Genomic DNA, 16,174 nt, shown 5'->3' on the forward strand with positions numbered 1-16,174 from the left:
CCTTCTTCGGCTAAACGGTTATAGTGTATATTCAGTGTCATTGAAGTTCGTCCAGCGTAATAATAACATGAAATTCAACTCTAACATTGGTAAAAAAAAAACAGTTTATGGCTAATAAAAAGCTGAATTATCATAAATCTCAATTCCGATAGAATTCATGACCTGTAACTGAGGGACGAAAGTACTAGCAACCCCATTATGAACATATTGCCAAATAGAATACAAATTGCAGCCCACGGACCTAAAGTAAAAGGATACTTTACAATTCATAGACATAAACAAACAAAATATATAGTCACCCGTATTTTCACCACTATTTTGTCTCCCTTCACCCCTTCCCACCTCCACCCCCATCCCCATCCACTTCTACTTCCATCTCCTCCCTACTACCACCTTCTCCTCCACCTTCTCCTCTTCCGCCCTGTCTCCACTTTCTCCTCCACCCTGTCTCCACTTTCTCCTCCACCCCTTCTCCACCGTTTCTTCCTCCACTCCGTCTCCACTTCTGCCTCCTCTCCCGCTCTCACCTCCACTTCCACCCCCTTCCCATCCCCGTCCCCTCTCGACCCCCATTTTCAACTCCACTATTCCCCGCCTTCATCTCCACCTCCATTTCCACCCTCATGCCCACTTCCACCTCCACATCTTCCCCCATCCCCACCTCCACCTCTACTTGCACCTCTACCCCTTCCCCATATCCACCCCCTCCACCCCCATCCCTTCCCTATTCCCACCTCCACCTCTTCCCCCCATCCCCACCTCCACCCTCACCTCCACCTCTTCCCCCACCCCCACCTCCACCCCCACCCCTTCCCCATTCCCACCTCCCCATCCGCTCCCACCCTCACAGTGGGCGCGGGCATATGGGCGGTGGGCGGGAACCTGACGGCGGCGTGGAAGGAGGACGTGAGCCTGCCCTGCGGCGCCGTGGGTGTCCCTGAACCCGTGCTTACCTGGAGCCACGAGACACTCCACATTCCTGACTCGCACTCCAGGTGAGTTGGTCATGCAATTGACGCTCTTGATTTGAATGGAGATCACGGTAATTGTATTAAATCACGGTAATGATTGTTGATTCAGAATCAGAAAAGAATATATAATGATGATAATGATGATAAGAAGAATTTTGATAATAATGATAAGAAGAAAAAGAACAATGATACTCATAATGATGATGATAGTAATGAAGATGATGATAATAATAACAGAATGATAATTAAGATATTGATAAAAGCAATAACAACAGCAGCAGCAACAACGACAATAACAACAACAACAACCGCAATAACAACAACAACAATAACAACAATAATAATAATAACATTAATAATAATAATCATAACAACAACAACAACAAAACAACAACAACAACAACAACAAAAATAATAATAATAATAATAATAATAATAACAAAACAACAACAACAACAATAAAAACAACAACACCAACAATAATCTCTCTAACATAAGAAAAACACCGAAGAAGACTAAGTAAAAAGGAACACCACAAGCGAGGAACTTACCAACACACTACCCCCAGCAGGTTCACGGTGCAGCCAGACGGCACCCTGACCCTCACCGATATCCAGAGGAGCGACAGCGGCCAGTACACGTGCACCGCCTCCAACCACCACGGCGTCGACTCCGTTACTTATAATCTCACCGTCCTTGGTTAGATTTGGTTGTTCGTTTGTGTTTGTGGGGTGGGGGTGGTGGGGAGGGAGGTGGGGGTGGGGTAGGTGTGGGTGTGTGGGGGGGGTATAGGTGTGTGGGTGTGTGTGTGTGGGTGTGTGTGTGTGTGTGTGTGTGTGTGTGTGTGTGTGTGTGTGTGTGTGTGTGTGTGTGTGTGTGTGTGTGTGTTCAGTAGGTGTATATGCGCGACCAAATCAATAGATAGACAAATAGAGTTATAGAGACTTTCTTTTTTTATATATCCCATTACGTATGTAGGCTATTCCCCTGATCAACAACCTCTAACCTAGAGATATAAGCTCTAAACCACAATGCATCCTACCTCTCAGACATATTCATACACATCATACACTACAAAACAGAAAACAAATAAACGCAAAGAAAGTCATAAAAAAAAACATGAGTAACATCTTTCATAACGCCATTACCTTCATCTCGGTGGTCCTTCTGCAGTGCCTCCTTCAGCGCCCTCCCTGCACGTGACCGAGACGACGGCCTCCTCCATCCGGGTGCAGTGGAGTGTGGAGGACACGGGCGGCGCTTCCCTCCAGGGCGCCACCTTGCACTACAGGTAGGGCGTGAGCGCAGGCGTGGGCGTGGGCGCAGGCGTGGGCGTGGGCGTTAGCGTGGGCGGAATCTTGGACCATTGAGGAGGGGGGGGAGTCTTGTGGGTGTTCAGCATTTTTTCTTTTATTTTATTTTTTTTAAGGGGGGGAGAGGGAGGACTTCAACAACACATAAACACCTATTTGTTTATTATGGATCTGCCTATTCGAGTTAGTTTGCCTCTTTTGGTGTTTTATTACTTTTTAGTATTTAGTATTTTCGACATTCACTTTTCTCCAGTAATTCGCTTCTATCTAGTTATTCTGCTTCTTTCTCGTAATTCTACTTCCTCCTCGTTATTCTTATTCCCTCTAAGCCTTTTACTTCACGCTTACTTCCTTTCTGGTGAAAAATCCTCACCCCCCTTTCTCTTCAACCACCCATTATCAACAACCAAACTTTCTATTTTTTTATCATTATCATCCACTTTTCGCAGATCCGCCGGTGGAGAGTGGATGACGGCGGAAGTGGAAGGGTCCCACCGCGCCTACACCGCCAAGGGCCTCCGCTGCGGCACCCTCCACCACTTCTATCTCACGGCGCATAATCATATCGGTAAGCAGTTTGTGGGGTGCGAATAGTGACTGGTTTGTGGTGCGAATAGTGACTGGTTTGTGGTGCGAATAGTGACTGGTTTGTGGTGCGAATTAGAGGGATTTGTTTTTAGGCGTGGGAATTGACGGGAAATATTTGGGAATCAGGAATTTTTGATGACTATCTTTGCAGGGATAAACAGTTAGGGGAATATGGTACTGATGATGAGTGTGATATGGCTGATAATGATGATAATAAAAATGATGATAATGATTATAATAATAAGAAGAATGATAATAATAATAACAATAATGATAATGATAATGATAAATAATGATGATATTGTTAATAGTAATAATGAAGGTGATAAATAATAATAACAATAATGATAATGATAATGATAAATAATGATAATAATGTTAATAGTAATAATGATGATGATAATAATAATAATGATAATTATTATTATTATTATTATTATTATTATTATTATTATTATTATCATTATTATTATTATAACAATAATAGTATTACCAATGATGATAATACTGATAAAAAAAAAACTTTTCAATCGCGAACAAAATAAAGTTCAATCTTCCTATTCATCAATAACTCTCTTCTTCTTCGTTTCTCTATTATCCTCCTCATCGTCGTTGACTTCATCCTTCTCCTTCTCCCTCTCCTCCCTTCTCTCTCCCGTCATCTCTTCCCCCATTCCTTATTCCATCCACTCACCCACCTACTCTCCTTCTCCTGCTCCACCTCCTCCTTTTTCTCTTTTTTTCTCTCCCTCTCCCCTCGATCCTCCTCCTCTCGCCACTACTTTCAACCCTCCTCCTCCCTCCTTTCCTTCCTCCCTTCCCCTTCCTCCTCCTCCTCCTCCTCCTCCTCCTCCTCCTCCTCCTCCTCCTCCTCCCACCCTCCCTCCCTTCCCAACCTCCTTCCTTTCCCCACTTTCCTTTCCCCCACTTTCCTTTTTCCCCATTTCCCCCCCACCTTCCTTCCCCCACCTTCCTCCCCCCATCTCCCCCCCACCTCCCCCACCAGGCACCAGCACAGCGTCGTCGACCGTGGAAGCCCGCACGAAGGGACGACCGCCCGAGGCTCCCCCTCAGTTCCAGTTCGTGACGAGCAACAGTTCTCAAGCCACGCTGTACTTGGCCCAGTGGAGTGACGGAGGCTGCCCCATCTCACACTACTCCGTGCAGTACCGTCTGGCTGGCATGGCGCACTGGACCACGGGTGAGTGTTGGGGTCGGTGGGGAGGAGGAGGAGGAGGGGGTGGAAGGAGGGGGTGGGAGAGGAATACGGAAGGGGAGGGAGGAAGAGGAGGGGGTGGGAGAGGGGGGAGAGAGTGAAGGAAGGAGGATGAGGATGAGAGGGAGAAAGGGGGATAGATAAAGAGTGTTTGGAGAGAGAGAGAGAGAGAGAGAGAGAGAGAGAGAGATACAGACAGACAGACAGACAATCAGACAGATAGGCAGACAGAGAGAGAGAGAGAGAGAGAGAGAGAGAGAGAGAGAGAGAGAGAGAGAGGAGGGGAGGGAAAGATAAAGAGTGAAGAGCAAGGGAAAGATGTAGACAGACAGACAAACAAACAAGCAGAAAGACAGACCAACACGACCCCCCCAAAAAGAAAACCTCCCTACCCCACCCGCCCACCTCCTAACCCCGCCCACTATTCGCAGTGGGCAGCGAGATTCCCCCGAGCCGCACGTACGCGGTGGGCGGGCTGGACGCGGGCGAGCGCTACGAGCTGCGAGTCACCGCCTTCAACTCCGCGGGCGCCACCCCCGCCCACTACAAGGTCATCACGCCCGGCCGCGGAGGCACAGGTGCGTTGGGGACTCTTCTTCTTCTTCGTCTTCTTCTTCTTCTTCTTCTTCTTCTTCTTCTTCTTCTTCTTCTTCATTTCTTCTTCTTCTTCTTCTTCTTCTTATTTCTTCTTCTTCTTCTTCTTCTTCTTCTTCTTCTTCTTCTTCATTTCTTCTTCTTCTTCTTCTTCTTCTTCTTCTTCTTCTTCTTCGTCTTCTTTTTCTTCTTCTTCGTTTCTCCTTCTTCTTCTTCTTCTTCTTTTCCTCTTCTTTTTCTTCTACTTCTACTACTTCTTTTTCTTATTTCTATTTTTATTTTATTTTTCCTTTTCCTTTTCTTCTTCTACTTTACTTTTGAAGCCTTATGATGTATTTCGTGATATATATACAGACAAAAATAAAATAACAATGACAACATAGAAATAAATAGATAAATAAGAAATAAACATAGAACACAGAATCCGATAATAAAAAACAATAATGATTTTAAAAAGACAAAAGAAAGAAAAAACAGAACCCAAAACAAAAAGACAAAAAAAGGAGCAGAAAGCAATTACCACGCCCCTTTTCAGGCATGGGCGTGAGCGCAGGGGGAGGAGTGTGGGGGGGAGCCGCCCCCACCTCCCCCGTGTGGCGCGACCCCCGAGTGCTGGTTCCCGCCGCCGTGTCCGCACTGGCGCTGCTGCTCACCGTCACCACCGTCTGCGTCTGCCTCAGGAGACGTAAGGGAGATGCGTGGCGGGGGATAAGAATAGATAGATAGATGAAGCACATGGGTTGTAAGGACGGTTTGAACAGTCATAGAAACTAAGGAAATTATGATTTTATAAAGTGGAGGGGCTGGGTTTGATTGGATGAAATGTAGGTAATGTAAAATAAGGTGGTTGTGATGTTATAAAGGATGAGTTTTTTAATATGAGAGGATAGATGAGTGTGATTTGACTTTTATTTCTTTTCTTTTTTGTAATAGAAGATAGAGGGAAAGGTGATTGATTATAAGATGGTGTATTGTTGATTTGGACTTTGTCTACTCTATTATCAGTCAATGATAAGGAATTCAGAACAATGAATAACTGCCTAATCGCAGGATTTGATGTAGAATATAATGATTTTTTCTATTTAGGTGGTCATGTTTTTGTGCATTTTAACGAATAGCAGTTTTTTTCCATTTAAGAGTTATAAAGAGTAAGTATTTTTTTTATTTAAGAGCAATAAAAAATACGTATTTTTTCCACATCTAATGAATTCTCTGCCGTAGGTCCTACCAATACCCCGCGCCAGAAGGAGGTTCCTGAAGGCGTTTCTTCGTCAGGAGAGGAGAAGACGGCCATGCAGGCGAGGGAGGACGTTTACACCACCGTCCGGAGGCCACCCCCCGCCCCCCCGCAGTCCACGCCCGAACTCAGGGACCATAACGGTAAGTGATGGCGTCCCGAGTGGTGACGGCATTGGGAAACGTGTGTCCTGAGTGGTGACGTCATTGTGAAACGCGAGTCCCGAGTAATGACGTCATTTGGAGGAGTATGTCCTTGGTGATGACGGCATTGTGAAACGCGTGTCCCGAGGGATGACGTCATTGTGAAATGTGTGTCCCGAGGGATGATGTCATTGGGAAACGTGATGACGTAACTCTGTTGCCAAAACTTAACGATAACGTCACTGTGGCCTGCTGATGACGTCATTGCCCCTGTCTGATTAATGAAAGTAAGATATATTTTTTTTTCTCCTAATGAAACTTTCTTTCAAATCTATCAGTATGTTGTGCTTATGTGTGTGTGTGAGAAAAGGTATATATGTGTGTGTGTGTGTGTGTGTGTGTGTGTGTGTGTGTGTGTGTGTGTGTGTGTCAGTGTGTGTGTGAAATTCATGCATGTAAGTCCTGTATTTATACCCATTTATACTTACAGACATATAGATGTTTGCGTATATTTGTATAAAGATGGACAAGTATTAATATAGACCATCAAACTACATGGGGGGAAGAACATAACTTAGGTGAAATAATCCATCGAAATCCATAGGTTAATTTCCACAACATAATCCCACACGAAGAAAAGTAAACACTTGAACCTCTTTATAGTCAGCTAGCAACCCCCAAAGGACAGGTTGACCCCATCTTGATAAGGAGACTACAGCCCACTTACTCCCCCTTAGCTCTCACCCCCAGAGGACACCTTGACGTACCCCCCGCCTGGCCTCCGAGTAACCCTTATAACCACTACACAGGCGAGTACAGTGAGGAAGACATCTACCCGTACGCCACAGCCACGTTCCAGCTGGGCGGAGGCAGTCCCCCGCCGCCCGCGCCGCCCTCGCCGCCCACGCACTCGCGCCCGCACTCCCGGGGACAGAACGGCTTCACGGCCCTGGTCTACCAAGCGCCGTCGCTGCATGACGTGGACTCGCCCAACTTAGTAAGTCGGTCGTTGACGCCCCTGTCCCTCTCTTTTGCAGAGAAAAGAGTACGGATGGGCGCCCACGCCATTAAGCGGGTGGCCACGGCGCTCATCACGGATTCGCTCGGGGCTGAGCCCTCGGCGGAGCCCGGTCCCCCCGAGGGACGCAGCCACGAGGCCTCGGAGCGTGCCAGCCCCGGGGACAGCCAGGTATTCACTGCCGACCATCCGAGCGGAGAGCGTGCTGGGGAAAGCTCTTACTCAGCCTCCATGGCGGGAAACCTCTCTGGAAGATCACCGGAGTGGCCAGGGCTCAATCGCCGTCTCTGAGATTGCAAGGCTGACGCTAAACCGCTCGGGTTCCGACCGAGACCAATGTGCAAAGCAGAATCATGTTAAAATAGTAATGTCAATGGGAAACTGGCAGTTTTTCACTGTGTACAGCGTCGAAGCGTGGACCTTTTTCATTCAAGCTTAATGTAGTTGCGACGCTTGTTCTTATGCTGTTCAAAGGCAGTAGTCCGTGGTTTTCATACACTACGAACACTTCATTGCCGTCTGACCGATAAACTCGCATGGCGCTTCTCCTCCTGACAAAACGCCATCATAACTCCCTTCCAGATTCCATGCGATAATGCCAACTTGTCTCAATCATTGGGAAAAGCGACCTTAAAGACTTGAAGTAAAATCACAGAACAAACAATGAAGATTTTCTCGTGTGACGTCACTTGTGCACCAGAACGAGCGAGTGTGCCGTGCTCACTTGGGTGACGTCACTGTTGTCCCGTTCCCTCCACCACCCTCCGGCACATACCTGGCCCTTTGCTGTACCTGTTCGTTCGGCCCTGGCACGTGTACCCTTTTTAACCCTTTTATCTCCTGTGACCCTAGCATTTGACTTAGACCTTACCCGTTACTTATCTGTTTGGTCATAGCACTTTTACCTGATCAATGGATCTTATCAGTGGCTAAATAGCTTATTGGTCACCCTCGCATATACAACTGACAATCATTCTCTTTTCACTCTGCTCACGTGTTATATCAGGTAGTTGTTTTATCCTTACGTGTTAGATTAAATTCTCGAGCTAATACATTTTACTTCAGATTTTTTCTCTCCGTGTATTAGAAGGCTTTAGATACAGTACCGTGCTAGTGTAAACATTTTCCCTACTTACCTCTCCATATCAAATTACGATATATTGCTTTTCTCCCTCCTGTGCTATAGATTCTTATCAAAATCTTAATGTCTTTGTATCAAAGTGTTTCTGGATGTCTGTTTCCAAATATGTACACAAAAGATTAATATTATAATTGGCACTTTTCAGACAACGAAACCAAAACATCATCATATAAAAAAAATCGGCTATCGTATCTCCCAACTCCATTCAGTGTCATGGCTTCCTCACTTCTCTTTTTCTCTATCTATCTGTCTGTCTATTCATCTCCATATCTATTCATCTCTGTCTGTCTGTCTACTTATCTATCTGTATATTTGTTCTTCTCTATCTATCTGATTATCTGTTTATATATCTATCTGTTTCTCTACATAACTAAATGTAAATATACACCTATTTCTCTCTATCTATTTATCTATCTATCTATCTCCTCTCTCTCTCTCTCTCTCTCTCTCTCTCTCTCTCTCTCTCTCTCTCTCTCTCTCTCTCTCTCTCTCTCTCTCTCTCTCTCTCTCTCTCTCTCTCTCTCCTGCTCCCCTTCTCTCTCACGCACTCTACCTATCTAGCTATCTATCTATCTCTAACCCTATCTCACCTTCTCCTCCATTTCACTTTTCCTCCTCCTCGCCTTATTCTTCTCCCCTCTCACTTCCCTTCCCCTCCCCTCCCCTCTCCCTCTCCCTCTCCCTCTCTACCCCCTCTCCCTCTCCCGTCCTTCCTCTCCCTTCCTCTCTCTCCCTCTCCCTCTCCCGTCCTCCCTCTCCCGCCCTCCCTCTCCCTTCCTCTCTATCCCCTCTCCCTCTCCACCCTCTCCCTCCTTCGCCTTCCCTATCTCCCCTTCTACTTCCCTCCCTCCTTCACCCCCCCTTCCCCCTTCCTTCCTCGCTCCCTCCCTCCCTCCCCTCTCCTCCCTCCTTCCCTCCCTCCCTCCCCTCTCCTCCCTCCCCTCCCTCCCTCCCTCCCTCCCTCCCTCCCTCCCTCCCTCCCTCCCTCCCTCCCTCCTCCCTTCCCTCCCCGTCTCAGCAATCTCGTGAGCACTGTCCCTGTCTCCTCCACCCCCGCCATTCACCTCCGTGTCCCCCGTTCTCCCCCCCAGAGCGAGAGGGAGTCCAGGCAGTCCCGCGGAGGATTCCCCTACGAAGGATCCGAGACTGAGGACTACGGCAGTGTGTTGGACGCCGAGGCCAGGGTCCCCCCCCACCACCGCCGGCAGCGCCATCTGAGGACCAGTAGGTTTGTCGCTCAACCACATGGTGTCGCATCTGCATTCTTGGTGTCATTTTATTCTTTGATTTTTTATTTAGTTATTTTATTATTATTATTATAATTGTTGTTGTTATTATTGTTATTATTATTATTATTTGGGGGGGGATGTTTGTGGGATATCTGTTTTTTTGTTTGTTTGTTTTTTTTTGTGTGGTGGGAGGGGGGAGGGTGTACGTGAGTGGGGATAATTATGTATTTTTTTTTTGGGGGGAGAAGGTCGTTCTTGTATATTTTGCATTATTTTTGTTTAGTCTTTTTTTTTAGTAGATGACTGTTCTAGGATTATTTTAATCTAACCAGTAATGTTAAGAGCAATATTGAAGTGGTCATACAAGGGATCGTACAGTATGATTCACTCACCAAATTTATTGTTTTTATCTAAGCTTTTATTTTGTTTCAGGATTTATTTGAATCTGCTAATCCTTTCTTATGTTTAGTCTGATTCTGCTTATCATCGTCTATTTCCATTTTGATTTTCGTTCAGTTGTCATAATGGATCCCTTTGCTTTATTTTCTGGATCAACCTACTTTGCCTTCGTTCCCTATTTCCCTCCCTCCTTTTCTCTTTTACTTCCCTCCGTATTTTACGCTTAATTATGCGATTATTGTCCCGTTCTTTCTTTTCGTCTTTTTGAAATTCTGGTTCTCTCTCTATATATATATATTTCTTCGTTATAGTTTATGTCGTTATTTCGTTTCTTTTCATTACGTCTATCATTCTTGGCGTTTCTCTCTTTAAGGGATCCACTTTCGTCCACATCAACATGTATTTTGGTTCACCCTGTCTCATTTTTCTTCCCTTTATTCCAAATGGTTTATCTTCACTTTATTCTATCTTCTCATGCATTAATTCGCATTCGAAGTCTGCGCAATATACATCGTATTTCTCTCCATCGTTCTTAATATCCCTCTAAACATGATATCACTGAATATCATTGTGTCTTAAGCCATATTTGAATTCTTTACTTCCTGTTTGTTCATTTATTTAGCTCGTACACTCTTTATACTCCAATTAATTTTTGCAATGACAGTGTAGCGTAGAATGACTCATATTATTTCAATGGTTTCATTTCAAAGTCAATTTTTTATTAAATGATACTTTCTGTAAATTGATAAACATCATAAAATTTCTGCTTATTTTCTATATCATAAGAACCTGCATATAGGGAGAATGTAGCACAGTTCTTTACTTAGTATATCGCACACTGGAAAGGCTGAATATTAGGTTTTTATGCATTACATATGATTTTATCGATCAGTCATTTACACAACAATTAACAAACTATGGATTATTCACAAGTATAAAAACAATATGGACGGAAAATTAGCAATTTGCCCGCATACGAGCATATTGCAAAACCTAAAACAAAATTTTACAATCAATAGATTCCAAAATTCGCATTTATTCATATAAAGACAAACCCAAAGAAATCGCTCATTTATCTAAAACCGAACAATTAAACAGGGCAATTGTTCCTCTCGCAGGACCATTCAACTTTTCGTTCTCCTAACAAATAAATAAGACTTTTTTTTTTTTTTTGTAATTGTTATTGCTCTTTTCACGTTCCTCTCCCGCAGGATGATTCTACTACTCGCTCTCCTTCTCCCACAGGATCCCCCGCAATGTCAGGTTCCCCTAAGCTACGACGCCCTCTTCCCCAGCACCTTCACCAGCACACGCTACGGCCAGCCCGACATCCAAGGTAATGAAGGGAGAGGGAGGGAGGGAGGGAGGGAGGGAGGGTGGAAGGGAGGAAAGGAAGGAAGGAGGGAGGAAGGGATGGTGGAAGGGGGGAGGGGAAGGAAGAGAGTTAGGGAAGAAAGGAACGAGGAAAGAAAGGGAAAGAAAGAGACACAAAGAGACATGATTTCAAGTTATTACTATTTTCCCCTTTCTCCCCCATCCAGGCAGTGATTGGGTACCGCGCAACAGAGGAGTAATCAGCACCCCCCAACCCCTTCGGTTTCTTCCCCGGCTCCCGAAGAAGATTACTTAAGACCGAAGAAATCTCCTTAGAAAACCAACTCCATTGTGTCATCGCCCTAACTTGTTTAAGAAAATGAAAAATAAACAAAGGAATCAAAATATCATGTCTTTATGTTGCGTGATATCTAATAATCTAACAACTTTTTTTTTAATTCTCATCTTTTGCTTTCACCACAATCAGAACATTAAATGTCTTGTACCTCATGAAACCTTGTCAAATCAACCTTGGAAATGTCGAGAAAAAAATTTGCTTAATGAAACCTTTACTCTCATTCCCCCTTCATTTTTTTCTTTTTTTTTCCTGGAACCTGGAAAAATGAAATAAACTTTTTATCAATCTGATTAACAGGCATACACCCTCATTAACATCCATCGCAACCCTCACGCCAGACAGAACCTATTACACTGTACATGTTCATCTGGTTGCTACGCTTCGTCTTATACTTGTTCACCTTTTCTAAAGACTACCTTTCAGCGCATTATATCTTGCCTTTTTAAAGCTGGCATGATTGGTTCTAGTTTTATACATTTATTTGGTCAGAAAAAGCGTGACTATTTACGGTTTTTCTACTTTTCAAATGCTCTAGGATAGTGACTGTGCTTTGTAAGTTTTCTACTCAATAGATGTTGCAGACTAAGTATATATACATGTTGCGTCATATGTATAGTCATATATATTTTTTCTCCCTTTTTTTGGAAACGGTGCCAATAATGAGTTTTTTAATACTCCAAGTAAAATGTGATGACGGTGATGACTTTTTAAAAAAATTGTGATGTGCCAACGTTTGCAGAAACAGCTGTGTCTGAACTGTGTGGCGTATAAGATAATTTCATCTTCTTCTTCTTCTTCTTCTTCTGCTTCTTTTAAGATTTTTACTACTTCTTGATGACCTCAAAAGTAATTTAGAATATTACATCTGTTCTAGATGTTATATATTAAATGTAATTCTTGTGTAGCATCATTTTGTGATAAACGTCAGCTTGTCTGTGTGTGTGTAGTGACATTGACGATTTTATGAATGTTATTGTCTGAAAAAAGAATGAATTAAGATTTTAAAACCTGAAAAGTTAAAGAAATATAGAAAACGTGACATATTTTTTCCTTTCTTTTGGATTTTTCATTCCTATAAACCTAGGGTGTAATAAGTGTGAAATAAATTACAATAATTTCTCTTGGTGACGAGAATATGGAGAAAGAGAGAAAGAGAAGTGGGGACGCATCCCGTTGCGCCTTTGTCGTGTGTTATGGTTTTTGTGACGCGGGAAAATCTATATACAAAAAAACAATACAATTTGATCTCTAAAAAGGTGATTAATCACCACGATGAGTTCCTGAAAAAAGTTGTGGTGATGCGAAAGAAGACGAGAAAATAACTGTAGATAAAAGTATATAATTGTTACTGAAATGGATCAATTACTGAAAGTTTTTTTTAACGGCTGTGAATGTTTGCAGTGTTTTCCCTTCGCCAAAGTGTCAGAAACGGTTACGTTCTTATACTTCATTACTGTTGTATAGTTTATGACAGATTAGATATAACTATTTTACGGATATATTTGTAAATAAAAAAAAGATTTTATGTATATGCTTCTGTGTATATATCTGTGTATATATTTATGCGTGTACGACTTTCTGGGTGTGTGTATATGTATATGTATATATGTGTGTGTATATTTGTATATATGTATGTATATGTATATGTGTATATATATACGTATATATATGTTATATGATATATGTCTACTTATGTATACGTATATATAGACATACATATATATATATATATATATATATATATATATATATATATATATATTATATATATATATATACATATATATATACATATATGTAGTGAGTTAGAAAGCACTGGTCTGTTCCAAGCCCTCTGCCCCTGTAAATAAGTTAATATTCAATAAATGAATAAGTACGTGAAAATTGCCCGTCTTTGCCCTTGCTTCCGGCGCCGCCTTGGGAAGGAGGCGCAAAGATCTTCGTTGGCAGACTGAGGGTTTGGAATCAGCCAGGCACTCTGACGCCCTTCTTGCCGATTGACGAGAACATCGCAGTGTCAGCTATTCCCTTCTTTCTTCTTCCAGTAAACTCACACACACACACACACACACACACACACACACACACACACACACACACACACACACACACACACACACACACACACACACACACACAAAACACGTACACACACAGTAATTTCTTCCATATATCCACATCCTGTATATATACCGGTATTTATATCTACATTCACTATGTATAAACTTTTATGTGCATACCATATGCATAAATGCGAATGTATATGTGATATCTTTTAGACGAAAAAAATGTCGTATATGTTTCTAGTTGTCTTATTTTGTATAAAGCTTTGGAAAACGACCGTTCGTACTGGTTTTCTTCCTATGATCAATAAAATCTGCATCTAACTTGGTCTCTTAATTCCTCCAAAATATCGAAGACTTTAAGATACTTTAGTCTGCCCTATATATAGAATGAAATTGTGTGATTGTAGGGAATAGACCGATGACTGTGGATTCACCGCCTTGAACAGGAAAAGCGAAGAAAGTCACTGTAGTATCTCAGTATTTCATGGATAAGGCATTGTTGATATATCAAAGTGGATTAGTAGAAAGAACCAGCCAATGATTTTCACAATTACAAATCAAGAAAAAAGAAAAAAAAACATGTACATATATATGTTTTATCGTAGTTTTGGCTTCTCGGTGGATGGAAGGGAAGCACTTACTCTACGACACTGTTCAGCGCATGATGATTAGCAAAGTCACATATCCTTCAAGTGCTCTTTATGAAGTCCATTTCCTCATTAAAAGTTGTTTCATTCTTAGAAATTGTATAGGTTGTCATTACTAGAGTTTGGAATGAATTGGTTTCACATCTACTGCGAAATGTGACTAGAGAATGTAAGCTTCCTATAAAGAAAAAGTACAAGATAATCGTCATATTTCTTCATGTTATCATTTAGGAAGGGAGAGTGTCCTTTCCCTGTCTATTCATCATGCTTCGAGCCGAAATATCCGTGAAATTTTACCACCTGCTCTCCAGATGGAACAGAAATGCTGTCCCGAATTCAGACTGACATTCAGATGGTAACTCTTTAGGCACTACCGTAGATTATTTTATTTCGTATTTTGAAGAAATCTGGCTAAAAGCCCTCTCAACTTTTTCCGTCAGACTATTCTACATATTAGACAGTTCTTATTGATAAATAAAGCAAAGAAAATCCGTGTAAATATAAATTGTGATTACTGATTTAAATTAGTGTAATATGTGTGAGGGTGCTCATGTGATTCCTGGTACCCAAATTGTAAACAATCCCAGCTACAGTGAAAAAATAGCATGCTATTTTGTCGCTGTTTTATGGATGAGGCTGTTTGAAAAGTTGTTAATAGAGAGTGCGAGACATTATTGTGCTTGCTGAATGTATAGGTTTATACTAGAGAGGTGTTTGTCTGTCAGTCTCCATGAAAAGCAAAAGATTTCCTTAAAATACGACAAAGATATGAACTAGGGTCAACCGTATAGGGCTACCATAGTTACACCACATTGTACTAAAAATTAACAAAATGTCTATTGTCGCTGCATCCAGTTTTCTAAACTCTTTCGTTCAGATTATCAATAGAATCGTTTCTAGAAAGGGAAGCTGAAAATAAACGTATGTGATATTTTAATAGTCTAGCATCAAGGAGAATTCGAGTATTGTCTGCGAAAGAAATTATCTATTAGAAGTTGAACATTTTGATTTGGATACCAAGTATTTTGGAATGATATAAATAACTGCAGAGAGAAGAGGTCGAAAAGGACATTTCTTCTTGTGGATTTTGGCCAAAGCATAATTGCATCGTTTCTTGAACCAGGAACATGTAAAGTATGTATGTATGTTAATTCAGGGGTGAGGCAAGGCTGTGTCCTTGCACCCACACTTTTCAACACTTGTATGGACTGGATAATGGGCAGAGCTACTAGTCAAAGTCAGTGCGGAGCAACACTAGGCAATATTAAGGTCTCGGACCTTGACTTTGCCGACGATGTTGCCATCCTATCTGAGTCCTTGGAGTCACTTGTGGCGGCTCTTGATGCATTCAGCAATGAGGCGAAGCCCCTAGGCCTAGAGGTCTCCTGGACCAAGACCAAGATTCAGGACTTTGGGGGCCTGTTAGGGGAACCCGTTCAGTCGATCCATGCTTGCGGCGGGGACGTTGAAGTCACAGAAAGTTTTACATACCTTGGTAGCGTAGTCCATATCTCTGGGTTGTCAGACCAGGAAGTCAGTAGACGGATAGGTCTGGCAACAGGAGCCATGAACTCGATCAACAAGAGCGTTTGGAGATGTCGGTACCTATGCAGAAGGACCAAGCTGCGTGTCTTCAAGGCCTTGATACTTCCAGTTTTGCTCTATGGAAGCGAAACCTGGACGCTATCCAGTGCCTTGGAGTCTCGCCTTGATGCCTTTTGTGACAAGTCCCTTCGCCGGATCATGGGGTACAGTTGGCAGGACCACGTGTCCAACCGGCGGTTACACCGTGAGACTGGCATGGGACCTGTTACTTGCATAATCCGGGATCGCCAACTCAGGCTATATGGCCACCTAGCTCGCCTCCCTATGGACGACCCTGCCCATCAGGTTGTCTCTCTGCGAGACAACCCTGGGTGGAGGAGACCTGTGGGACGTCC

At 42.9% G+C, this 16,174-nt stretch overlaps 1 protein-coding gene across 2 annotated transcripts in view; it reads left to right on the forward strand.

Annotated features, from left to right (window-relative positions):
* The window catches only part of LOC119596583 (Down syndrome cell adhesion molecule-like protein Dscam2), a 20,780-nt gene extending 7,683 nt beyond the window's left edge, over positions 1–13,097 (forward strand). Inside the window, exons 12-23 of one of the 2 annotated variants that reach the window (XM_037945892.1) lie at positions 851–995; positions 1,540–1,670; positions 2,145–2,262; positions 2,734–2,852; positions 3,879–4,073; positions 4,520–4,666; positions 5,218–5,367; positions 5,904–6,062; positions 6,872–7,059; positions 9,313–9,445; positions 11,095–11,185; positions 11,391–13,097. In XM_037945892.1, the coding sequence (XP_037801820.1) occupies positions 851–995; positions 1,540–1,670; positions 2,145–2,262; positions 2,734–2,852; positions 3,879–4,073; positions 4,520–4,666; positions 5,218–5,367; positions 5,904–6,062; positions 6,872–7,059; positions 9,313–9,445; positions 11,095–11,185; positions 11,391–11,397 (1,583 nt within the window). In that variant the 3' untranslated portion in view covers positions 11,398–13,097. The remainder of the gene's footprint in view (positions 1–850; positions 996–1,539; positions 1,671–2,144; positions 2,263–2,733; positions 2,853–3,878; positions 4,074–4,519; positions 4,667–5,217; positions 5,368–5,903; positions 6,063–6,871; positions 7,060–9,312; positions 9,446–11,094; positions 11,186–11,390) is intronic. The other variant, XM_037945893.1, reaches the window with a different exon arrangement.
* The last annotated feature ends 3,077 nt before the right edge of the window (positions 13,098–16,174 follow it).

The sequence above is a fragment of the Penaeus monodon genome, chromosome 38, assembly GCF_015228065.2.
Source record: "Penaeus monodon isolate SGIC_2016 chromosome 38, NSTDA_Pmon_1, whole genome shotgun sequence".
Taxonomy (NCBI): Eukaryota; Metazoa; Arthropoda; class Malacostraca; order Decapoda; family Penaeidae; genus Penaeus; species Penaeus monodon.